The following is a 23,339-nucleotide window of genomic DNA, read 5'->3' as shown; positions in this document are numbered from 1 at the left end:
CAGTACGACGTGAGCAAATTAGCAGCAGGACTACTATTTGTACATGTACACGTGCGGTGGGGCCAGACTAGCTCTAGTACCTTCGAAGGTAGCTACCTTCGTACATACGTACACTAGCTAGTGTAGAACATACACGCGTCGTTAGCCCTACGTGTACGTGTACGTGTAGTGTACCTTCGTACCTTCAAGGTACGAAGTTAACTTATGAAAGTACTTCCGTACTACGAAAGTACTTTCGTACTTCCGTACGAATGAAGGTATCCGATATCTATTTCCGGAAGTGATAAAATATTATTATGTTGTCCACGTACGTAGAGGCCCTACTCGAATACCTTCGTTTTTCTGGATGGAAGTTCTCCCGGAAGTACAACGTACAACCATTTATACGGAAATAGAATGCCTTCGAAGGTTCTTAGCTTCAAACGTTCAGTACACGTTGGAGGGATGCTTTACGGTGCAAGTCGGTGAACATCATGGCGTACTTGTCCCCCTCGTCGCTCATTATGTACTCGTAGACTTTGAGAAGCTCTTCGGGACTCACCTCCCCAGCCAGTTCCTCACTAATAGACGAGTTGCGCTAAGTGAAAATCGTATGACGCCCTGTTAGCCGCGTATCGGTATATTTCCGGAAGTCATTAGCCCTAGCCCTCTCTACAACGTTGTACAAGTATGAGTCATGATTAGGCGTAATGAGGCCTGCCGCTTACAACAACGTACTAATTCCGAAATACTGAAGAGCCATTATTAAATTTAAACCCCTGGTGTGCAGCTGTACACGTACCCCCGAGTGTGTGGGGCTTTTTACGCCACTTTACTTTATTTAACACTCCAATATTAACCGCACGTGTACTGTACCCGAAGATAGATAGAATACGAAGGTATCGGATAATACGAAGTACGAAGGTATGTACTATGTAGGCCCCATGGTACACGTAGTACGTGTAGAGCTGTAGACCTATTTCTCTACAAAGACAGATATTCTATCCATAGTACGTGTACAACTACTGTACACTACAACGTTGTACTGTAGTTATTTGTTATGATAGGGCTATTAGAATATCTTCTTTCGAAAGTACGGAAGTACTTTCGTACTTTCGAAAGTACTTTATTTCGAAAGTACGGAAGTACGAAAGTACTTTCGTACGAAAGTACGAAAGTACGAAAGTACGAAAGTACGAAAGTAGGTTGTTAGTGTAATACTTTATTTCGTACGAAAGTACGAAAGTACTTTCGAAAATACTTTCGTACGAAAGTACGAAAGTACTTCGGAAGTACGGAAGTACGGAAGTACACGTACAGTACACGTGTAGGCTGTAGGGCCTATCTAATAATATCAAATACTTTCGTACAATACTTTTATTTACCTTCGTATCGGATATCTATCCCGACGTACACGAGTCCACAACGTACGAAAGTACAACGTTAAGTGTGTACAACGTACGTGTACGTGTACTGTACGTGTACGGTTGTACACGTACAACAGTCGTACAACTACAGTAACGCGTGTAATACGAAGGTACGAAAGTACCTTCGAAGGTACTTTCGTACTTTCGTACTTTCGTACTTTCGTACGAAAGTACGTGTACAGTACACGTACTGTACGTGTACACGTTATTCTCTGTCGAAAAAAGTCGAGAAACATGCCTGAAAAAACGACGAGGTTCTTCTCTTACCCTCACACTGCTGACAGTACATCGCCGCGCTGCCCGGAAGAACCCGTTCGTCGGTCGCACCGGGCGAGTGGTCGTGTCGCCGTCTCGCGTCTGGATACGCAACGACGCTCCATATCTTCCATCACCCCGCAGACGCGAACACGACGCGCTAACCGGGCAGAGAACGTCGGTCCCGGCAAAGCGACTTCGTCTAGCGTCTCCGGGCAGACGTAACAACTCCCACCCGTGCATGCTTGGAGCTGTTACGGCCTATCCGGCGTAACTAAGTCAGCGAGTGTCCGGTCAACTGCACTCGTGTCCCACGAATTTCGAAGACACTCGCCATGGCTTTCCAAGGCGCAAACATGTTCGCCCTCCTCGACGAGGAGGACGGGCCAAAGCCCGTGGCAGCTACGAAGGCGCCCGCGGCGAAGACCGCGCCCGCCGCGAAGAAGCCCGCAAAGCTCCCGGAGAAACACGGTGCGCATTTCATTTTTCAGGATTGCATTTGATCGCATTCGTCACGCTGCTGTGCGCGTCGTCTCGATGCGTCGTATCGTGCGATCACCCGGCGCCTCACTACGCTGCTGAATGGAAAAAACGAAAAATCCCGCGCCGCGAAAAAAACGCGTTCGATCCCAGAGATCTTGTCGTTCTCGGTGTACTGACGTCCTCTCCCGCGCACCACCTTTCTCTTGCTCATAACAGCCGCGCCCGGTCGCGGTGTGTCCGCTGGGCGCGGGATCGCCCGCACTCCTCGTGCCCCTCGCGAGTTCGAGGGCGAGGTCGTCGGCAGCGAAGGCCGTCCCCGACAAAGCGGTCGCAACGATCGCCGAGACAAGCCCCGCAACAACGACGCTCGTCGCAACGACCGCCAGGACCGCTCCGGTCGGGGGTACGTCATTGGTCGCATTTCTTTCGCATGAATCGCTGCTTGCGATCTTTAAGCGCTTTCCCCGCTCAGCTTCGACCCTTGCGATGTACAACTACCTCGCCGCCCTCACCGGTGTTTTTTCTGACCATCGCGGTCCGCTCGACACCCGACCTTCTCGCGAACAATTAAAGAGCCAAATTTCGGTCTCAAGTTCCAACCGATGGAACCGTTCGATCGTTTCAACTGTAACCGACACGTATCATTGCCCGCGTAACAGTCGTGAAGGCCTCCACCGTGGCGGCGCTGGCAAGGGCGGCTGGGGAAAACCCGGTGAGGAAGCCTCTCTTGTCCCAGAATTTACTGCTGAGGGCGAGCAAGAGGAAATCGTTCCCGACGAGCCGGATAACGAGGTGACGCTCGAAGACTATGAGAAAGCAAAGGCGGAGAGAAAAACCGCGCTGATGGCTTCGCTAAAGCAGAAGAATAAGGGCGGTGCATCGAAGACCGTAGACGAGTCTGCGTTTACAGGTATGAAGCTCACAAGCAAAGATGACGGTGTGGACGTCTTGTCTAGTTTCGAGCTCGAAGGCAGCGAAACAATAAAAGGTAAGCGCGTCCGTACGAAAAACGGCGTCCAGAAGACAATTCTCGACACCGGCTTCAAGACTACGCCTTCTGCACCAGCTGATGACCGTGGTGGCCGGGGCGGCCGTGGCCGTGGTGACCGCGACAGTGGCCATGGTGTGAGTCGCGGACGTGGCTTCAGAGATGGTGGCCGCGGAGTCGTCCGTGGGGCTAGACCTGGGAATGCGCGCGGGTCTGGGTTCTCCGCGAAGATCGACGACGACTCCGCGTTTCCTACCCTTGGTAGGAACTAGTGTTTTGCAGCTAGAGGGAGATGTTCCGCGATAAAAGATTTGGGGTTCCGGCGACGACAAGCACGCAACGCACGTCGCGCCGTGGGCTATTATGGGATGACGCGGTGGGGGAGAGTGATTGGCTCGGTGCAAGAACGGTCGAGTTATCCCCACTATCACTAGGTGCTGACCGATCTAAAGTGGCGGAACAACTGGTGGCGACGAAAATAATCGAGCTTGTCGTCATGGGAATAACAAATAAAAGAATAAGAGTTGATAGGGCTAAGTACTCGTACATGTGCGGAATGTACTACTCAAGGCCTACACGCAACGTTGTACACGTACTGTACAGTAGTGTGATTATTACCTTCGTACGAAGGTATTCTATCTATGAAGGTACGAAAGTAGTACATACAGTACCTTCGTAGTTGTTTAACTTTACAGTAGTACTTTCGTATGTACGAAGGTATGGAAGTAGTACGAAAGTACTTTCGTACGAAGGTACTTTGTACTTTCGTACTTTCGTACGAAATAAAGTACCTTCGTACTTCCGTACAATACGTAATATTACGTATGTACGTATTGTACGGAAGTACAAAGTACTTTCGTACTTTCGTAATACTCGTACTGTATCATATGACATCATAAATACTAAAAAAAAAAAGTGTACTGTATGTACGAAAGTACGAAGGTACTTCCGACACGTACTGTAAACGTACGGAAGTTCTTCCGTGCGCGCCCACGCGCCGTGCTGCGTTGATCGATTTGAAACTTCGTCAAGGGTATACCTGGGCCGAAGGAACTTCCGGGAGTACTCCCTAAACGCACACACACACTTAGAGAAAGCAACGAAGAGTCTATCACGACGGTGCTCAAATATCCCACCACCAGTCTCAAGAAACTATCGCTATTGCACAAAACGAGGCCCATCGACTGGCCGATACTTGCACTGTTTTTTTCGAAATCGAACTCTCAAAAGTTTGCTCCACTCTAGTAGACTTACGTGCGATTACAGGAAGGCTCTATTGAGTTTTGTCATACAGTATATCCTTCTTCGCCGGTCTTCATGCAAATTAAGCTCGTGCTAGTGTTCACGGCTGTCTTGTTTCAGTTGGGAAATGCCCACGGCGGTGTGCATGTAATATCAGAGCTAACTGACCCTGCGTTTCTGCTTGCTGGAGCTGTTGTAGCTGAGGACGCTGTCGTCTATATCGCGGGCAACGGCGTTGCTGCTGTTAATGTCTCTAACCCAACACAGCCTGAGCTCCTAGTGTCACTAAGGCATCCGTTGCTCTTTGGTTGTGGCGGCTTGCACATTTATCGGTCCGCAGATGAGGGTAATTTGCGCCTTGCCGTGACCTGCAGTTCGACAGACACGCTCATGCTGATTGACGTGGAAAATCCACGAGAGTTAAAGGTGCTAGGGACAATATCTGATTTCGTTGTGCTGAGTCGAGCTGCGGACGTTGTAGTAAAAGGAAATCTCGCTTTCGTTGCTGTGCCTGGTGCTGCAAGTGTTGTATCCTTTGACATCACCAGCGAAGCAAGCCCGGTACATCTCAGCTCCATCAAATTATCGGGAGCAGATTCAGTTAGTCTGCTTGATGATGCCCACCTAGTTGTTGCCTCGGAACGTGGGAGACGTGTATCTACATTGTCGTTCAGTCCCCATGGCGTTCTGTTCAAGATAGGTTCCATAAAGGATGAGCGCTTCGATGGTGTAATAAGTATTCTGAAGCATGGCACCTTGTACCTTGACTTCACTTTCGTTATCTCTGCAGCAAATGGGGGAACCTTTGCTGTGCTGAATACTACTTCTCAAAGTCGTCCTTCAATCGTTACTGCTATGCAAGCAAGTGTTAGATTGGCTCGACCAGCAGCTACACTCAAAAACGAAGGAAAATATGACGAGTTAGGCGTTTCATATATAGATGCAGGTTGGGCCCCATACGGTCACAAGTCAATTCTTGGTGCAACTGGAATGGTTCTAATAGAAAATCTTATTTATATAGTAGGAAATACTGCCGGGACGATTTCTGTCATGGATGTTTCAGATCCAAGCAAGCCACGCATAATACGTGAGCTCAATGACGCTCGGCTGATTGGCGCTGCAAATATATGCGCAGCGAATTATGACCAAGAGTCTATTTCTCTTGATGGTGTTCTTCAGATTCTCGTTGCTGCGGTGCCATCAACAGGTAAACTTGTTCTCCTAAAAGATACTGTTGAAAGACTGAGTATTCAGAGTGCTGAACTTTGACCACGAATGGTTTCTATATTTGAAGACTTGGTAGGGTTTATCGTAAAAGAAACACAACTCAGCATGCAGGAAATGAGGAAGACTCAGCGCTTCAATATCGCACCGCAACCTTTAATGGGTACCTCGACCGGAAGTTTTACAATATTTGAGAAGTTTGCACTCGGGGGGCGTCAATTTGGAGCCAGACCACCTGTCGTGTTATATCGTACTCTTGAAAGTACTGGCTCATTTATGGCAATATTCATAAACAAGCAACCAGCTACCTCGTTGTCTCGTTAATCGGTGATCAATAAGAGAGAGTGTATACCACACATGACGGAATCCACCAACATATTCTCGATTGTGACGCAGGGTTTATGGCCAAATACTGTACCCTAGTTCAGACGCACATCTAAACTACTAAGAGTGAGCATGCACTTCCGGAAATAATAAACTCGTTGCTGGCTATTCTTTATTGTTCAGACAATGAACAAAATGCTGCGGATACTTTACTCCACTGTAATTTGGCATAATTAAAGCCCTGCACTACGGAGCGTGAAGATATCTTCGAAGATATAATAGAGTATCTACAGAGGTTGAGTTCTATATCAACGGTGCTACTGGTGGAGTGACGTTGAACGGCGATGCGAACAGATTTTTTTTTTTCATTTGAAGTCGGTTCCTGTTACTTTGTTTCAGGGTCTACAAATTGCCGGTGTTGTTTGTCTCTCTCTTTACCACCTCCGCCTAATTTCTCCGACCAAAACCCACTGCGTTTTTGTATATTATCGTCTGAGGAGGCGTGCATTAAACCTTCAGTCGAGGCACTTTCATTGACAGTGACGGGCGGAGTCGGCATGTTAGCAGCAGGACCAGTGTGCAAATCAACTGGTTGGGGTACTGGAGGGGGCGGTGCAGTGACTCGCGTTAGCATTATAGAAATACCCTCGATGACTGCGAGAAGAAACCCCCCGAATGCTGCTGATCTCCCCGCGGATGAAAGACCGTATCGCAGCTGCAACGTGCCACCGGTTAGTGCGCCAGAAATGATAGGATTCCAGTGGTCTTCCTTGCGACGCAGTGCCACGAGGGTGCAGTCAAAAGCTGAGAAGAGACCACCCCAAACAGCAAAGCTACCACCGATCTTGGGAGCCTCGCGCCTCACAGCCTCAAAACCACCTGCAATGACGTGACCTTTCGGTGAATTATAAAAACCCTTGAGCAAATTCACAGCTCCACCGCCTACTACACCCATCGCAAACGCGCCCCCGATGTCGTCGAAAATACGATGAGGGCAAGGCTCCCGCCTGCGCGGAAAAAAAAGAAGAATCAACTAGAAGGCGTGCCGACTATTTACTCTTATCTACTAGCAGCTAGGAATGTGGCCGAAACAGTGCGTGTTGTCCGCCTGATAAGGAGTTTCGAAGAGCCACTTTGGGCGACCAGGCCTGAATACCGCGAGGCGCAGAAAAGGGATCCGAAAGTTTTACGCCTCAAGGCTCACCCGTGGTCAACGCCGGACATCTTCGAAATCTACGGAAGAAGGCGGAAAAAAATTAAACAATCTCCGCGAAGTAGGTCGGCAAAAATGGTGCAACGATTTCAAAATAAACTGCCAGATCTTCGCGTGTTAAGAAACGAGGTCGTCCTCAATGTGGTGTACTGTACACGTACACGTACACGTACTACGCCCTTTAAGCCGCGAATTAACGTGAATTGACGGAGCTTAAAGGGTTGAACCCTTCGGGTTCATTTCACCCTTAACTCTGTCGCATCAACGTTAATTCGCGGCTTAAAGGGCGTAGGCCTTCCCTATTAAACATACATTTGATAGGTGAAAATACTACTACTATCTACTGCTACTAACAACTTACCACTACACGTACAGTACGTGTACTAAAAAAACCAAAAAAAATGAAAATTGGAAACCTAAGTGAAGTCGCCTCAAACTACAACGTACAGTACACGTACACGTAGTGTCGCCGTGCCTTCAAAACTCTTCAGGTACAAGACTTGGTACGGAAGTACGAAAGTACTTTCGTACAAGGTACGTGTAGTGAACGTACCGTCTAACATAAAGATACAAGTACGGAAGGTATCTAATACTCTACGTGCACACGCACACGTACGCGTACTCCTAGCTAGGGATACTATTTCCGGAAGTACCCTATCTATCTTCGAAGGTACGGAAGTACCTATCTACCTTCGTATCGGATATGATATGATAATAAAATAGCAAGAATAAAGTTGTTGGAAATTCAGTAGGGCCTACAGTATGATATTTGGTGATCATAACATAATATTATATAAGTTACACCCAACGTACACTCTGTACAGTAAAAGAAAGCTGTCGCATATCCAAGAAAACTCAGTACCAAGTACCTTCGTAAGTTGTTACAACTAAACCCATTAGATACGTAGGCTAGGCCCTATAAATAACCACACATACTTCCGGAAGTACTTTCGTACGAAGGTAGCAGGTAGCACTGTGATCACATCCGTACTCCGGAAGTATTTCCGGAATGTACTCTATATGTAGAGTTGTACAACATATTGGAGTTGTAGTTTAAAACAAGGTGGCCTGGGTGCGCTTCGCTGCACGGTAAACGGGGGCTCACTCTAAACTCAATCGATCAGTTTCACCGGAGAAACTGCCAAACTCATTCCACGCCGATCAGTTGATCAGAGTGAGGATTCACCCCTATCTCGCCTCTGATTGGCCAAAATTCTGAGAAGCTCTGATAGCGCAGCAAAAAAAAAGTCCATACTGTACGTGTACCCGTTGACTTTTTTTTTTAGATTTTAGTAGTGTACGAAAGTACTACTGTACTACGAAGGTACGAAAGTACAACGTACTGTAGTTGTAGAAGTACGGAAGTACAGAAGTGCGGAAGTACAAAATTTGTACGAAAGTACCTTCGAAGGCATGCGCATTCCATCTACTTCGCAAAAAAACTTACTTTCGTGCAAGCCCACGCGCCGTCGCTGCGTCGATCGACCAAAAACTTCGTCCCGATGTCGTCCATCATGCAGCTGATGCCCTCAACAAGTTTCGCGATTTTAGAAGGTCGGCAAAGCGGTTTTCTGACCCCTCTACTACTTAAAAAATCTGCCGTTTTGAAACTCCCGACCGACCCTCGGACGAAACAGATTTTCCGCCCTTTGGACGCGCTGAACGCGCTGAAAAAAACCAAAAAAAAACGCTGACAGCGCAGCGCGTCCAAGTTAAAAAAAGTCTATACGGGCAAAAATAACTCCAGAACGACGAGTAAAAAAATCCGCTAAAAAACTAGAAGTCCGCGCGGAAGATGGCGGCATTCTTCCGCGCGGAACTTTTTTTTCTCCCGCGCGGAAGTCTGGTTCATCCGGTCGAGCGAAATTTAAACCGTCGATTTTTGAGTTACCTAAACTTCCGCTCCGTTTACGTGTACACGTACTGTACGTGTACGTGTAGTCCGAGGCCAGATAGACTATTTTATTTTCACACGTTGCGTGTACGTGTACAGTTGTATAGTACGTACATGCACAACGTTGTAGGGCAAAGCTGTACACATAAACGCGGTGTACACGTACACGTATGATACGTGAACTACCTACATACCGTTGTGCTTCGATAGATCGAATGATAATACACGTACTCGTATCATGAACTATTTTACTCTTCTCAGGCTGTGAGTGTAGTGAGCTCACGAAAAAAACGCTTTGTGTCCGGTCGTCATCTGCGTATCATCATTTTAGTGCTGCGGAGAGCAGCGCAAGCGTTGGACGATGGAAGCACACGATTTCAGGGTACGTGCTCAATTCTTGTTATCTTTCTTCCCGCTGACTAACGAGTACCAAAGACGTTCAAGTCTTTTGCCGCGACTAGCCAGCTCAATGGAGGGGACCACTGGCGACTATCGTGTTTCGAGAACGGGTTACGGATTTTTGAAGAAGACCCTAATGTTGCCGCCGAAAGTCAGCAGTTGAGCTCATCAAAATGTTCCTCGTCGAGCTGTAAGGTGAGGGATTTTATCCTTACATATTTCTTCTACTAGTTCTTCAGCTCTTGGTCTCGTGGGCGGCTCAACCGATTTTCAAAGGGCATATCCTTGATATTTTCGAGACCTGAACTGGTTTTCAAGCTTGTCATGGACCTGGAGAGTACAAGACGTCAATGGGATCTGACCTTTGACCACGGATACGTGGTGGAGTCAATTGATGAACACACAGATGTTATACACCTCTCCCTTAGAAAACAGGTATTCGATACTCTTTTATAGATAGAGTGTCATTTTTGACTTAAAGCTGCAGTGCTCCACACAAGACTTCTGTCTATCTAGATGTTGGAATCGCGACCCGGATGGGTCGTATGTAATCGTGTATTCTTCTGTTGAACATCCCATGGTATGAATTGTATTTTTATGAACTTTGTGTACTCGTGTTTGAGAACTCACTTTACAAACACGTATATTTCGCGCAGTGTCAAAGAACTCGTGGAATGTCACGAGGTGTTATGTTTGGCGGTTGGATTATATCGCCTTTCAGTTCGGCTAGTGCACTGAATGTTGGGAAGCCAGGATCAATAACTCCTGAATGGTCGAGCGCCTGCCTTGTGACCAAAGTCGTCAAGTTGCAGCACAATTTATGGCTCGAGTGGTTCTGCCGATCAGGTTAGGTGTACGTATATATATTTTTGTTTGATTTTGTTATTTTGTTTGTGTTGGATGAATGCAGGCAGAATATCATTGCCACAACGAATTGTCATCGCTCAAGTGGCAGGCTTGCGTGAGCTTTGTGATCATACATCTGAACTGGTAAGTGCCTTGCTGTTGAATTGGGGCGTGACCTGTTTTATTCTTTTTTTATTAGCGTGAAATTGAAAAGAAAGGTGTCGATATTCCGTCAAGCAAAATATCAATCTCTGCTTGTGTTGACAAAGAGGGTGTCGAAGATAAATATTTCGAAGCTAGCTCTGAAGTTGCTGTTTCAGATTTGTTGATTCAGTACATGGCTACCGACACAACAGAACCTCACGGTCAGGCAAGTTTGTATGCTGGCGATGTCTGCAATACACGCAGTCCAAAGCTGATAAATATCGGTTCACTTACAAAGGTATTCTTGAACTTGAAGCATTGTTTTTTACACATTGCTAGCATTACGTTCTCATCCCATAATCAATCAGGGTAAGTGGCCTTTTGAAGCAGGGTTGAAGTCAACAAACTGCTGGTGTGCCCCTGACGGTGACAACTTTAGAGTGCGGGGTAGCAACTACCTACACGATCGCAAGAAAGTTCCAGCGGGACAGCCTTTCGCTGAGCTTGTAGCAGTTGACTGGTTTGTTGATTATCGGCGAATCGATAACATTTGTTCGCGTCCCTCCGGGACCTGTCAACATAGTTTGTTGGTATACTTTGTTTTCTTCGGTACCCAGTGCCCCTCAGTGATCAAATGTTCTTTGAACTACAGAAAAATGATTATCAAGAGAGCTTTGTCTTTGCTGTTAATATTCAAGTCCCTGGCCCGCGTCATTTTTCAATAGTTTATTATTACCGGTTACGTGCTCCACTCGATAAGGTAATTTACTTTTCACCACTTCCATAACTCAAAAAGTTAAGTGCGCTTCTGAGATTTTATGAATTGGTAGTCATCTTTGTTCAGTCGGTTTGTCCATGGTGATGATGCATTCAGAAACTCACGGCTGAAATTGATTCCTAGTGTTGCTTTGGTGGGTATAATGTCTTGAAAATAATTCAGGTTACTCTGAGAACTTATTTCGTGTTTTCTCGTAGGGGCCCTGGGTGGTCCAACGTGCTGTTGGAACAAAACCGCTGATTGTCGGTAGAGCATTAAAGGCAAGTGCTCTGGTAGTTCTATTTATTTCGTTTTGCGCTCAGTCCAGTATGTAGGTAGTGTATCATTCCAGGCCGAATTATTTGGAAGTTGACATCGATATTGGGAGTAGCACAGTCGCAAACAATGTCGTTCGCTTTGTTCTCGGGTATTGTTTTCCAACTATCTTCATTTCGCAAAAGAAAACTACGTCCAATCTCTCGTACATTTTAATTTGTGCTTTTTTAAATAGATACGTGCGTACCCTTGTTGTCGACATGTGTTTTCTAATAGAAGGTAAATCTGATGGAGAACTGCCGGTATGTTGTTTTGCTTCGACTCTGATGCATATCTGGTCTTGACATGCGGTGGTGTATTAGGAGCGGCTTATAGGAACGTCACGCATTGCACACCTGGAGCCCGACGCGGCAGTCCCGCCGCCTCCTGTAGTGTGATGTAGTCAAATAACTGTCTTCTCGTCAGCATGATTTGGTGAAGCTCTAGGAATAGCTATTGTGCATATAAGTGCCTGCCCTGTTGGTGCAGAAAACTGTTGCAGATACATAAGCTCACCCCCTAAATACGAATAACGTGCACATTTAGATCGCGCCCCCAGTATCTAAGAAAGCTCGATGCCATGATGAGAAAAACGCGTCAGCGTTCCCTAACCAAAGTTCCTTGGTTGCTGAGGACCTTTCCTGGTTTCACAGCAAAATTAAAAATAGATTCCTTCAACGCACGGCTAGCAGATCCTTTTGTTTGTTCCATAGAAATAATGCTTCCATCATACGCAGAAAGCAGCAGTTTACAATGTTGTGCAGCTGCAACTTTACTGGTACAGACACTGTTTTTCTTTTGATGAGGAGATTCGAGGCAGTCACTGAGCATGACTTTTTCAGCGATATCTGTAATTTGCCCAGCTACGAAAGTTTGGTTAGTATGCAAGGGTGATGATGAAAGCGTGTTTACCCAATAATTGTTCCATGCTGCCGCGAGCACTGCGGAAACACGACTAGATTTGAAGAAGGAAGTGTTGAGACAGTAATACTGGTTCGCATGGACACCAAAATCCTTTATCTTGTTTGTGGGAACAGTCTGATACTTTAACCTGGTATCATCAGGTGGACTATAACCAAGGGGAAATGTCCTGAAAGCTCCGACATTTACTCGACCGGAAGCACAAGTTCGAACTGGATCGATCACAAGTGCGACGAATGGTTCTGTATATTGCTGGTTTAAAAGTTGAGTTGAGCAGTCAATACCAGACATCCAACACCCATAGCCAGGGTGGCTATGATACCTTGAGAAAAAAATGATGTTGAGTAATAAAAGAATGGAATATTGATTAAGTTCTCAAAGTGAAACGTTGTTTGCTGTTTACATACCAGCCAATCACGTGCTCTCGTCTACCCACCTGCTGACGAGCCTGCACAAAACTAACCATGTACTCGTATGCTTCGGCTTGGGCGTTCACCCGGGTTTCGGTCCCAACAACAGGGAGTGCAAAGCAATCGAGAACAAGAAACGTATCACCTGCTGTCTTACCACATAACATGCCCATTACCTCAAGGTTCCCACCAGAACGACAGTGCTTTGCCATTTTGATGAGAGCATTACCAGTAATACGGACGTGCTTGAAGAAATGTGGGTTTCTGCCCCAAGGTTTCTGTTGTTGAATGGCGGTCCCCTGCAGCTCATCGTACCTGAACAGCACATCGCCATCGTTGAACTCGGTCTGCATTTAATCAACCCTTTGCCTGTTATAAAGAGCGTCGCATACACCTTGCACGACTGTCACCTCGTTGTTTTGGTGTACTGTGAAGCGACCCGGTGGGTTAGAGAAGAACGGACGGGGAAGAAGTCGAAGAAAGACGACGGAGTAACGTGATTTCCACACGCACGCGCAGGATATCCCGAAGTACTGTACCTTCAACTTATTATCTAATATCAAATAAACTTATTATTTATTATTGAACAATAAATATTCTATTTTCGAAAGTACTTTCGAAAGTACTTTCGTACTTTCGAAAGTACGAAAGTACTCCGAAAGTACTTTCGTACAATTCTATGTGTACACGTACCTGTATACCAGGATGGGTTAGAGCTCAGTCTTTTTGTAATCAGATCCACACACCTGTACAGTATACCAGACAGTACCCTATATACTCGTAGCAGTTCTCGTAGCCATAGAATACCGTACCTTCGTAGGGCTACACACTTCCGCTTCCGGGAGTTCTTCCGGAAGTACACATGGCATTTTCTCTCGGTTGTTCTCGAGATTCTAGCAGTGACGGATGCCGGTCGACTATCGTCTAAGGAAGGGAGCGTACGTGGGTGATGTTACTGCCCTTTGTGTGCTACCACTATCACAGGGGGACAGAGGAGCCGGGACAACAGCTCACGGTAACAGTACACCAGAGGGCAGACGCGAAACGCTTCTTGTTGTTGGTGTCGGTGCGAGTTTGCAGTGCTACCATCCGGTCAGTGGCAAAGGCGAGCTTCCCATACTGGTCGCGCCAGTCTTCAGCGTTGCACGGATACATGGGATCGTGTCCGCTTCTAGCCTCCAATCTAACCCGAATGGATTGTCTGCTAAAAATGACGTTCACCGTGTCAGCGAGCGAGCAATCATCGTCTGGGGTGAAAGGCGTGTCGCCCTGGTTGGATTGTATAGCTTGGATAACACCAAAGTCGAAGGTCGTCGAGTGCGCGTCTTAGCTAACTTGCCACCACGCGGTAACTGGGTGCACGATGTTATTCCTCTTGCGCAAGCTTCAAGAACCCAGTGGCCCACCGTTGCTGTAGGATTGGCTGACAACTGTGTGGAGCAGTGGACAGTTCACTTCAAACTAGACAACCAAAATTGCTGCCCACAGTGTCTACGCCGCGTAGAATGTTCCATGCCCTCAATGTTATACACCCTTGCTCTGCGTGGCACCTCGATGGCTAATTTGGAGGTCGTTGGTGGCACAATATTTAACGAGGTTCAGGTGTGGAAAATACAGGCTGAAACTCCTTCACACACCGTTTATCAACTAGAGCCTTTCGCAGTGTTTCGAGGGCACGAGGGGAGCATTATGCGTGTTTCATGGGCTTCTCGTGGGAATGAAATCTATTCTACTTCTGACGATCGTACAGCCTGTATTTGGGCTGTTCCAGATCGACCCTTTATCTCAGGTACTATGGCAAAACCTGTATGCATAGGAGGGGCACAAGTCACAGTGTTCGGACATACCGCTAGAGTATGGGACTGTAAACTTATGAAGGTTGCGAACCGTTCGCTCATGTTTACTGCGGGGGAGGACTGCACCGTTCGAATTTGGGAGTTACCATGTGCTGACATATCAAAACTGTCTGAAAAGCAATGCCTCGATAGGCCAGTTGCCGTTCTCCGAGGTCACAAGGGACGGGGAGTATGGCGTATTCTTCCGCTAGAGTTACCCGGAAAACGACCGTTCCTTTTATCAGCTGGTGCTGATGCGTCCATAAAACTATGGAATCTGTCAGAATACTCGTTAGATAAATCACGGTCAGCAGCACCTACTCATGCACCATTAACCTCCGTGAATCACGTAGCATCATCATTGACGACTAAAACACAACCTTTAGAATTTTTAGAAGTCCTGGATCAAAACCGACCAGTCAAGGGCACTACTTCCAACAATCCTTCTCAGTACGACCAACTCATTGGATCTTCTGCCCTTGAACCAGAGACCCTATTAATGAAGAGGGGTGTAGTAAATTGCCGGATGCAACAAGGTACTGGCGAGCATATATGCGCACTATGTCTGGCTTCACCTGCAGTTCTTTACGCTGCTACAACTAGTGGCCTAGTTCACAGGATAGACGTAGATGAGCATAGCTGGAGATGGCGAAACGTTTATTGTTCTGCAGTAGAGGTGGATATCATTTCGCTCGCAGTATTGGAATCGTCTGAATCTGTCAGTGGACATGAACGCTTGGCGATTGGTGATGCACGCGGGCGAGTTGTTATTGTATCAGTGTCAGACAACAAGTCAAAGATTCAGAGTCTCTGGCAAGCGAGTAGGCCCCGTAGACTCCTTGACGTATTTTCGTGCCGTATTTCTGATGAGCCAAATCGCGGGAGCCTCAACGGAATACTATTTGTATCTGAGGTAGGGGGTAAAATCACGGTCTGGGTTGAATATCTATTGAAAGAGAAACGTGGACTGTCTATCCATTGGGCATTTGCTTGCAAGGCTTCAAACTCTTTTCGTTGCCGTGTTTTAGCCGTTGCTCACCATATATCTGGGCTAGTACTTCTTGGTGACAGTGCCGGAAATGTTTGTGCATTTGACGGAAGAGTTATTTTTAAAGCGAAAGCAGCATTTACTGGAAGTTGTGCATCCGTGCGGCCAGCGCGGCTCCCTCCTTTAGCAGTGATGTGTGCTGTACATGGAACGCGTGCCGTTTCTTTTGTGGCCGCACATTGGGCCGCTACCAGCCATGGCCATGAGATTGAACGCCACAAAGCCAGCCATCTGTTGGGCAATATCGAGTGTACATCTGGTGGCCGAGATGGATGCTTGTGTACTTCAGTACTCCAGCTAACCAGATCCAAGAATGAGTTCATGGAGCAGAAATTGTTGACAGAAGGCCGAAAGGAAGGGCATGGCAGGGCTGCCTCGGTCGGAATCAAAGTTCTTAAAACCTATGAACATAATATGTACCACTTTTGCAGTGTGTCAAGGCACCAAATCGCTGAAATATCTTCTGTGGAAGTGCTTTCATGGGCCAATTCCTCCCTTTCCTGGTTTATGAACGAATCTCCATCTCTGGTGGCTGGGTTTAAACAGGCAGACTTTTTGATACACAGTCTGACAGACAAGTGCGAGTTGCTTCGCTTATCTTGCGGTGGCTGGCGCAGGCCACATTCTTTTTTTTTGGAAGCTGCCTCAGCTCGAGGCTTCAAATTCACTTTCGCATTTTATAGAGAGCAGAGACTCACAGTGTGCTATAGACTCAAGAACCAATTGAATAGCAAAGTCAGCCACAGAAGTTGCCTTCCACAGGAAAAGCACACCTTCAATACATGGTTTCATGGGTGCGATCCCATGCCCTCCCCTGAAATGTATTTCACCCAGTCTGGGATAACTGTAAGTGCTTCGCAACGATTTGTTTCTCTAATGACTCATCCTTTTGTTTCAACTTGTATGTACACCATCGCAATTCATTCACATCACTTGACAGTTTTCTTTGATACACTCAATGTTTCCCGTCTTAAACATCAGTCGCGAGATACATACAATATGTGTTGTGCCTCCGCCTGTTCACTCTTCAGGCACATCGTCAGCACTGCCGTTGGGCTTACTAACAGGTTCTGAGGATGGCTCAATTCTTTCCACAGTGTATTCAAAGAAAGATTCTATGCTTGATCGATATATCTCAACAGAGGTAGGGTCACACGCTGGTGGTACATCTGTACGTGCAATGAGTCTCCTGCCTGAGTGTGCAGGAGGAGGGCTAGGTTTACACCTTATTTCCGAACACACTCCGAAATCATTTATTTTGATCACGGCAGGTGCCAAAGAAACACTCATGGCTTGGCGTGTCGCATGGATTGATCCTGTAACGTTTCAATATCCCATGAGCAATTCTGCGACTTCTAGAGTTGGCTGGCAACTAAAAACAACACTACTGACTGTGCAGAGCCAGTTTACCAGCAAAAATCGGGCTTTGGAGAAAAGGAACTCAGCGAGTATGTCTACTGATTCTGATCAGCGTCTACTGTCCATAACGGGTTTCGTTCCAATTGAATTCGATGCACAACCCGTATGTTCTACAGATCCCGAATTCACTTGTATGGCTGTTACAGCCAACTCAAAAGGTTCTCTTTTAGCTTTGGCTTTAACTCGAGAAATTGGGAGCCCCGGCACAGGGTGTTGGCGCGAAGTTGGCAGGCTTGGACAACATAAATGTCCTATACTCACAGTCGCCGTAACCGCTGTTAATATAGATACTCGTGATCGTGATACTGCAGTCATAGCATGTAGTGGGGCCACAAACGGGACTCTTGCGATTTGGGATCTTACACCACTCTGTCCCTCTGGTAAAGTCATGCCCAGTGCTCTCAAAGCCCACGACGATATCGCAGTGTTGGAGCCTGCAGCCATCATCACTTCACTGCACCAGTCGGGGATAAACGCAGTTTCTTTGATGCAGGCACCTAAAAATCCTGGCATTTTTTTGTTGGCTAGTGTGGGTGATGATCAGGCGCTCCGTGTGACAATGTTGTCCACTGAATTCTCTGCCAAGGAGGTGAACAAGGAAATCCAGGAAGGTTGTATAAATATGTCAGTGACAATCATTAAGACATTTTCCATAGATTTCGCGCATAGTTCGGCGATTAAAGCAGTTTGGATGGAGCATGGAATAATTGCCACTACAGCTCAAGATCAACGCCTTAGGTTGTGGCGAGTTGTCACCGAAGCTGATACTGAAAATTTGGGCGAAGAAATAAGTGCGAAAATGAAGAATTTGCGCGTGGTTCCACTGGTGGGTAGTTTTGTTGAATGTCCTGAGCCAGAGAGTTTAGACGTATGGTTTAGCGGTTCTTCTTCCTGTGAGGAACTTTTCATTGCTGTGTCAGGACGGGGAGCACAGGTGTTCCACCTGCAAACCGAGTGATGTATCCTGTCAGTTCTCACGGCTGTTCTTGTTCCTGATTTCATGTTGCAAGTTCGCAGTTGAGATCACGCCAATTTACGACCAGGCCATTCATTTCCTATATTTTGCAGCAGCAGAGGAAGGGCTTCTAGTTTTAGGCTGTTGATTTTTTCACCAAGAAGTTCTGTAGCACGCGAGGCAACCACGAAAAGTTGTAAAATTTGCACATTGAGCTTTCCTTGGAAGAGAACTCCCTCGAATAAGTTCATTTGAACGTCCTCAGGAAGTGCATCCATTTGCTCGGGTGTAAGATCTTGAACATGCGATAAGAGCACGTCAAAACTAAGCTGCAGTAGAGTGGGGAACACATAACCTGGACTTTGAGATATAAACGGAGCAAACGTACTCGTACTAGTACACGATCTGATCATAGTTCTTTTTAGAAGTCTTGATAGAATCGCAGGTAAATTGACAGAGCTTGCACGATTACCCCACGGCTGAGGAACTGAACGATTCGAGGCGTGACATGAGGGTGAGCATCTAAGCAAGGAATGTCAGACGTACACTTGGTGTAGTACTGTACATAGCTACTTTCGTACTTTCGTACTTTCGTACATTTTAACATATTTCTTGTACATGTGACAGTACAAGCTATTCAAGCTAGCTATCATATGTGCGTACGTGTATGTACAGTACGAAGGTACCTTCGAAGGTACGTATGTGCACTGCTATATCTACCTTCGTATAATATCTCCGGACTCACACAGTACTCCGAACAGACCAAACCGCAGGGCCCTGGTTAATATTCCGAACTCGAACGAACTCCTTCAGCAACCTCTTGATCAGTTCCTGGCTAAATACGTTGTGTATGTCTTTAAGGTATTAAGTGAATAAGCGCTTGTCAGCTTACCAGCCAATCAGTGTCTTTCTCAGGATCAGGTGTACTCGAGGGGCTACTCGCGAACGCGGTATGTTTGAGCTGCAGGTAAATTCGAGAGTGTACCCACTGTGGAAAAATGTTTGACTTTGTTTCTTCACAGGGAAAACTAGACATTGAGGCCAATGACAGCTCAGTTAGCGTAGATTTGGGCACATTTTATCGAAAAGATAACACCCAGGTAAATTAATACTTCTGAATCATCTTTCTCTCTTTTTTGTTCACCCTCGAGAACAAGTTATTCGAGCATGTTTGTTTATTTCTGGCATGCATCAGGTCAGACATAAAATCCAAATTGGCAACTACTTTCTAAGTGGTGGGTTCGTTTGATAGAAGTCCGTCTTCGTGGTCATGTTAGTAACCTTCATTATTTCAACTCGGCGAGACCCTGTCTTATGGCAAACGCAAGTTCACTCGCTGTCATGTGGCCATATTGCGAAAATGTAAAACTATTAAAAGTCAACACAAATACTCCGTAGTCGGCTTGGTGAATGAAGTGGTGAAGTATAAATCAAGGCCTTGCCCAGTCCATAGCTTGTCGTCTTGGAACAACAGTATCATTTGAGTAGCTAGTGAAGCAACAGTAAAGTTCATTACGAAAGTATTTACGTACTTCCAGAAGTAGGTCTGAGAGCTACATACCTCCATTTTTGTTGTATGGAAGTACTTCCGGAAGTAGATACCTGAGATGTACAGTACAGAAGTACTTTTTACCACGCGTGTTACGAATCATTTAAACACACATCGCTCCCGAAACATTCAGCACAGTAAAATGCGCCGAGAGTCCAAAAATTACGCCACCTCTCTGTATCGCATCATCCAACTGTCACCAACCAGCCGTCCGCATTCAGTTCTTCTCTTAGATGACTGCTCCCTGAATTTTTTTTTGAAGAAATATATACTCTTTCATCTGCAACTCTAACCAAACGTCTATACTATAGATGACAAAGATGCCACTCTAAATGACATAAATGACATAGATGCCACTCTAACCACGCGTATCCTTTCTACCAGAACTACTAGACTTACATCCTGCATTCAAACGCAGTTTGCAGCAAGTTCCCTCGAGTCCTTACCATGTCAACCACCGCGAAACTCATCAGTGCACCGCACGTACCACTGTAAATCAACCTGGTGAGAGGGGTGCCACTGAAACGAGAGGTAGGCGTCAGGCAGCAGGCAGATTCGAAATTGAAACCGCTGTCCCCCATTTTTTTGTTGAAAATCACATCACGAGGCAAGAAGAAAGTCGATCACGGCCCGCCCTACCCAATTGCAGTGCTCGTAGAAGACACGTTTTACCTTGTGGCCTACTTGACCCACTTTATGACTTTAAGTGTGATGAAGACACCGAACGTACACCTTTTGGATAGACTGAGTAAGAAAAAGTTCACAACTGTCCTGTCTTGAAAACGTCGCTTTGAACTTCAGAAATAGCACAAATCACATTGTCCAGAATCGTTTTCATGGCTTCAAACGACGCTGGGCTTATTCCCAAGCTTAAGTTGCGTATGTTTTGGTTTCGGCCACCAACTTCATCAGAAAAAAGAGAACAACCCCGCTCTGTTGCTGTTGCGATGGCAGGGTCAAGGGGAACCTGTCCAAGCAAAGGCACACCCGCCCATTTACACATTCTAGAGGCTGCACCAAGATTTGAAGAAAATATATCAACTTGTGCAGACAAACTACTCGGTGCAACCTCGTTTTCAGGAGAGGGAAAATGTAATGCAAGAACTTTACGAACTTGTTCAGTTACATCGCCGTCTGGACCAGAAATAAACTTCAGTTGCACACTTTCCACGGGTAAAATCATGGTGCTCATATTTTCAACAACACCGAGAACTCGCACACCAACTTTAGCACAGAAATTAATTTCCTTGCGGACGTCTGCTAGTGCCACCTCTTGAGGTGTTGTTATCACAAGTGCACCATCTATCCCTGCAAGTTTCATGTACTGCACGATGCTGAGATGTTCATCAGATGTTCCAGGGGGCGCATCCACGATCAAGAAATCAAGATTACCCCATTCAGTGTCTGTTAAGAACTGTTTGATAAGACCATTCTTGCGTGGGCCTCGCCAGATAACTGCGTCATCTGGATTCTGCATAAGAAAGCCTATAGACATCACTGCGAGTCCTTCTTTCACGTATACAGGGGACCAACCGCTGTTTGATCGGTGCACATCTTGGCCAACCTGGCCGAACATTATAGGTGCTGAGGGCCCGCATATATCGATATCAAGTAAGCCAACTTCTGCTCCTCTGGCAGACAGACCATACGCCAACTGAGTAGCAAACGTACTCTTACCAACGCCGCCTTTGCCTGAGAGAACCAATATTTTATGCTTCACGTTCGCCAGCCTGTGCCTAATAGCTAGAACATCGGGATCTATCGTCGAAGCTGTCTGACACGCCTCCTGGGAATTTCCCGAGGAGAACAACTTGTCAACTGCGAATCAAAGCAAAAAAAAGAAATTTTTTACCTTATTTGGACAACCGGCACAAGCTACGGCATTGCCCGCCGCCTCGCTGTTTGTTCCTGGAGAGCGCAAACTTAATTTTTTGAAGATGCGCAAAAATAATTTTTTGAAAGTACTTACCTGGGCATTTGGGCCCTCTTGAAAAATCATCGTTGATACTCGTTGACATCAACGTGTGGACGCCTTCTCAGAAGTACTGTACCGTAAGTGAGTGACCACCTTCAAATAAATAAAGGTAGGCCAGGCCAGTAGGCCCTGCGTTGTACTTTCGTACCTTCGTACGAAAGTACAACGTTGTACTTCCGGAAGTATACTTTATTTCGAAAGTATTTTCGTACGAAAGTACTCCCGGAAGTAACGTGTACGTGTACACTACGTGTACATGTACGAAAGTACTTCCGGGAGTACATGTACACAACTACACATAATATCATACGTGTACATGTGTACGAAGGTACTTCCGGGACTAAGTGTATGTACAACTACACGTACACGCACGTACTTCATTCATTATTCCGTTTTACCTTCGTATGATATTTATTGTTATTAGTCGTACTGTACGTAGCTACGTACGCGTAATAAATTAACAACTACGAAAGTACTTCCGGATGTATCTAATATGTTATCTATCGATATTGACATACACAACTACAACTATTACGTACTACATACAGTACTAAGTTGTTACTACTTAGGCTACAACTAACGTTGTATGTACTGTACGTACGTGTACTTCCGGAAGTACTGAAAGTACAATTTTAATATTTTATTATTTCCGTAAATAAAAATATTATGTTGATATGTACGAAAGTACCTTCGAAGGTACGTAGTTGTACTGTTAGCTAGGGCCTACTGTACAGTACCTTCGTACCTTGCTTGCTTGCTTACTTAAAGACTAAATAAAACGTCGCAGCAGGACTACAGTACTGTACGTGTACTATTACTGTGGAGTGAAATGTCTTCGCGAGGACAGTCTTTACATGGTTTTGTTTTCGACGTCGACTGGTAACCGATGAAAACGGGCAATTGATCAGAGGAGTTTCATAGGAGGCTTGATCGAGGCGTAACCACGCGCGCGCGCACAGTGTCGACCGGACCACGTAAACCAATGCGAAACTTCGTGGACATGTTCTGTGCGTACATGGGTCGACGTCCACGAAGTTTCGCATTGATTCACGAGGCCTTTTCTACCGAACTGAAATGGAACACGATTCGAGTTCCGCTTTAGACGTCCGCTTTTGACGTCTGTTTTTGACGTGTTGAATGCAGGTATCTCATAAAGTTGTACGGAAGTAATAAGTACGAAAGTACTTCCGGAAGTATGATACTTCCGGAAGTACTTCCATCCGCTCGAAGGAAGAACGACAATCTAGCCAGGAGACACATTCAGCCCTGCAGTATAAAGTGTTGTACAGGGCCGGGGCCCTCTTGAAACGTTCTTCATTATGCATTTATTGCATGCAGCTAAATAGTACGAAAGTATGTAAATATGTATGTACTTTCGTATGTATGTATGTATCCGATCCCTACGAAGCAAGATATCTGCATACAACTATTAACGTTAGTTGAATTTGAAAGTACACAAAAACCTTCGTATATTATATTTAAGGTATTTATCTGCCTACCCACACGTACGTGTACATGTACTATAGGGCCTAGCTAGGGCTACGTATTTTTCGCCCTACAAGCTAGTCTAGCTAGCTACCTTCGAAGTTACGTAGCTACTAGCGAGCTACTTTCGAGGTACTTTCGTACCTTCGTACGATTTTTTTTGTACTTCCGGAAGTGAAGTACTTCCTTGTATGTACGAAAGTACGAAAGTACCTTCGAAGGTACGAAAGTATTTCCGGAAGTACTTCCGTA

General features: G+C 46.0%; 8 protein-coding genes across 8 annotated transcripts; 4 read left to right on the top strand and 4 right to left on the bottom strand.

Moving 5' to 3' along the window:
• The first annotated feature begins 1,695 nt into the window (after positions 1-1,695).
• MICPUCDRAFT_55757 (uncharacterized protein) lies at positions 1,696-3,661 on the top strand. The gene is made up of 3 exons (XM_003056540.1): positions 1,696-2,132; positions 2,361-2,547; positions 2,804-3,661. Exons 1-3 carry the CDS (start codon positions 1,997-1,999, stop codon positions 3,402-3,404), a joined length of 924 nt encoding a protein of 307 aa, XP_003056586.1. The 5' UTR covers positions 1,696-1,996; the 3' UTR covers positions 3,405-3,661.
• A 466-nt stretch (positions 3,662-4,127) lies between these two features.
• MICPUCDRAFT_55756 (uncharacterized protein) lies at positions 4,128-5,643 on the top strand (the record flags this gene model as incomplete). The annotated part of the gene is made up of 1 exon (XM_003056539.1): positions 4,128-5,643. The coding sequence occupies exon 1, from the start codon at positions 4,450-4,452 to the stop codon at positions 5,641-5,643; it is 1,194 nt and encodes a 397-aa protein (XP_003056585.1). The 5' UTR covers positions 4,128-4,449.
• Positions 5,644-6,307: 664 nt separating this feature from the next.
• Positions 6,308-6,928, bottom strand: MICPUCDRAFT_14281 (mitochondrial protein translocase family; the record flags this gene model as incomplete). The annotated part of the gene is made up of 1 exon (XM_003056141.1): positions 6,308-6,928. A coding segment is annotated over one exon (621 nt), but the record flags the coding sequence as incomplete, so codon positions are not given.
• A 2,384-nt stretch (positions 6,929-9,312) lies between these two features.
• Positions 9,313-11,994, top strand: MICPUCDRAFT_65107 (uncharacterized protein). Its single transcript, XM_003056538.1, has 14 exons — positions 9,313-9,623; positions 9,705-9,863; positions 9,916-10,008; positions 10,085-10,274; positions 10,339-10,418; positions 10,474-10,492; positions 10,595-10,716; positions 10,787-11,008; positions 11,071-11,178; positions 11,249-11,329; positions 11,394-11,456; positions 11,511-11,602; positions 11,687-11,753; positions 11,814-11,994. Exons 2-14 carry the CDS (start codon positions 9,753-9,755, stop codon positions 11,886-11,888), a joined length of 1,323 nt encoding a protein of 440 aa, XP_003056584.1. The 5' UTR covers positions 9,313-9,623; positions 9,705-9,752; the 3' UTR covers positions 11,889-11,994.
• On the bottom strand, positions 11,560-13,174 carry MICPUCDRAFT_31943 (uncharacterized protein; the record flags this gene model as incomplete). Its single annotated transcript, XM_003056140.1, has 2 exons — positions 11,560-12,733; positions 12,819-13,174. 2 exons carry the CDS (start codon positions 13,172-13,174, stop codon positions 12,088-12,090), a joined length of 1,002 nt encoding a protein of 333 aa, XP_003056186.1. The 3' UTR covers positions 11,560-12,087.
• Positions 13,175-13,727: 553 nt separating this feature from the next.
• Positions 13,728-18,592, top strand: WDR6 (WD40 repeat domain-containing protein; the record flags this gene model as incomplete). The annotated part of the gene is made up of 2 exons (XM_003056537.1): positions 13,728-16,550; positions 16,645-18,592. The coding sequence occupies 2 exons, from the start codon at positions 13,728-13,730 to the stop codon at positions 18,079-18,081; spliced, it is 4,260 nt and encodes a 1,419-aa protein (XP_003056583.1). The 3' UTR covers positions 18,082-18,592.
• Positions 18,593-18,841: 249 nt separating this feature from the next.
• MICPUCDRAFT_65100 (uncharacterized protein) lies at positions 18,842-19,712 on the bottom strand. The gene is made up of 3 exons (XM_003056139.1): positions 19,274-19,712; positions 19,101-19,178; positions 18,842-19,045 (listed from the first exon to the last, which is right to left on the bottom strand). The coding sequence occupies exon 1, from the start codon at positions 19,643-19,645 to the stop codon at positions 19,457-19,459; it is 189 nt and encodes a 62-aa protein (XP_003056185.1). The 5' UTR covers positions 19,646-19,712; the 3' UTR covers positions 18,842-19,045; positions 19,101-19,178; positions 19,274-19,456.
• Positions 19,695-21,672, bottom strand: MICPUCDRAFT_25310 (uncharacterized protein). The gene is made up of 3 exons (XM_003056138.1): positions 21,597-21,672; positions 21,480-21,535; positions 19,695-21,413 (listed from the first exon to the last, which is right to left on the bottom strand). Exons 1-3 carry the CDS (start codon positions 21,643-21,645, stop codon positions 20,388-20,390), a joined length of 1,131 nt encoding a protein of 376 aa, XP_003056184.1. The 5' UTR covers positions 21,646-21,672; the 3' UTR covers positions 19,695-20,387.
• Between the last annotated feature and the right edge of the window lie 1,667 nt (positions 21,673-23,339).

This window comes from Micromonas pusilla (assembly GCF_000151265.4).
Source record: "Micromonas pusilla CCMP1545 genomic scaffold MICPUCscaffold_2, whole genome shotgun sequence".
Classification (NCBI taxonomy): domain Eukaryota; kingdom Viridiplantae; phylum Chlorophyta; class Mamiellophyceae; order Mamiellales; family Mamiellaceae; genus Micromonas; species Micromonas pusilla.
Note: the sequence above shows the minus strand (reverse complement) of the source record. Positions and strands in the feature narration are given on the sequence as shown.

Coding starts and splice junctions, on each gene's coding strand:
- MICPUCDRAFT_25310 (XM_003056138.1), bottom strand. CDS start 21,645: ATGTCAACGAGTATCAACGATGATTTTTCAAGAGGGCCCAAATGCCCA. Junction 21,536..21,596: donor AAGAGGGCCCAAATGCCCAG/GTAAGTACTTTC, acceptor TGCGCTCTCCAG/GAACAAACAGCGAGGCGGCG. Junction 21,414..21,479: donor GTGCCGGTTGTCCAAATAAG/GTAAAAAATTTC, acceptor GGAAATTCCCAG/GAGGCGTGTCAGACAGCTTC.
- MICPUCDRAFT_55757 (XM_003056540.1), top strand. CDS start 1,997: ATGGCTTTCCAAGGCGCAAACATGTTCGCCCTCCTCGACGAGGAGGAC. Junction 2,133..2,360: donor AAAGCTCCCGGAGAAACACG/GTGCGCATTTCA, acceptor TGCTCATAACAG/CCGCGCCCGGTCGCGGTGTG. Junction 2,548..2,803: donor CAGGACCGCTCCGGTCGGGG/GTACGTCATTGG, acceptor CCCGCGTAACAG/TCGTGAAGGCCTCCACCGTG.
- MICPUCDRAFT_65100 (XM_003056139.1), bottom strand. CDS start 19,645: ATGGAGGTATGTAGCTCTCAGACCTACTTCTGGAAGTACGTAAATACT.
- MICPUCDRAFT_65107 (XM_003056538.1), top strand. CDS start 9,753: ATGGACCTGGAGAGTACAAGACGTCAATGGGATCTGACCTTTGACCAC. Junction 10,717..10,786: donor ATATCGGTTCACTTACAAAG/GTATTCTTGAAC, acceptor ATAATCAATCAG/GGTAAGTGGCCTTTTGAAGC. Junction 11,754..11,813: donor AATCTGATGGAGAACTGCCG/GTATGTTGTTTT, acceptor GTGGTGTATTAG/GAGCGGCTTATAGGAACGTC.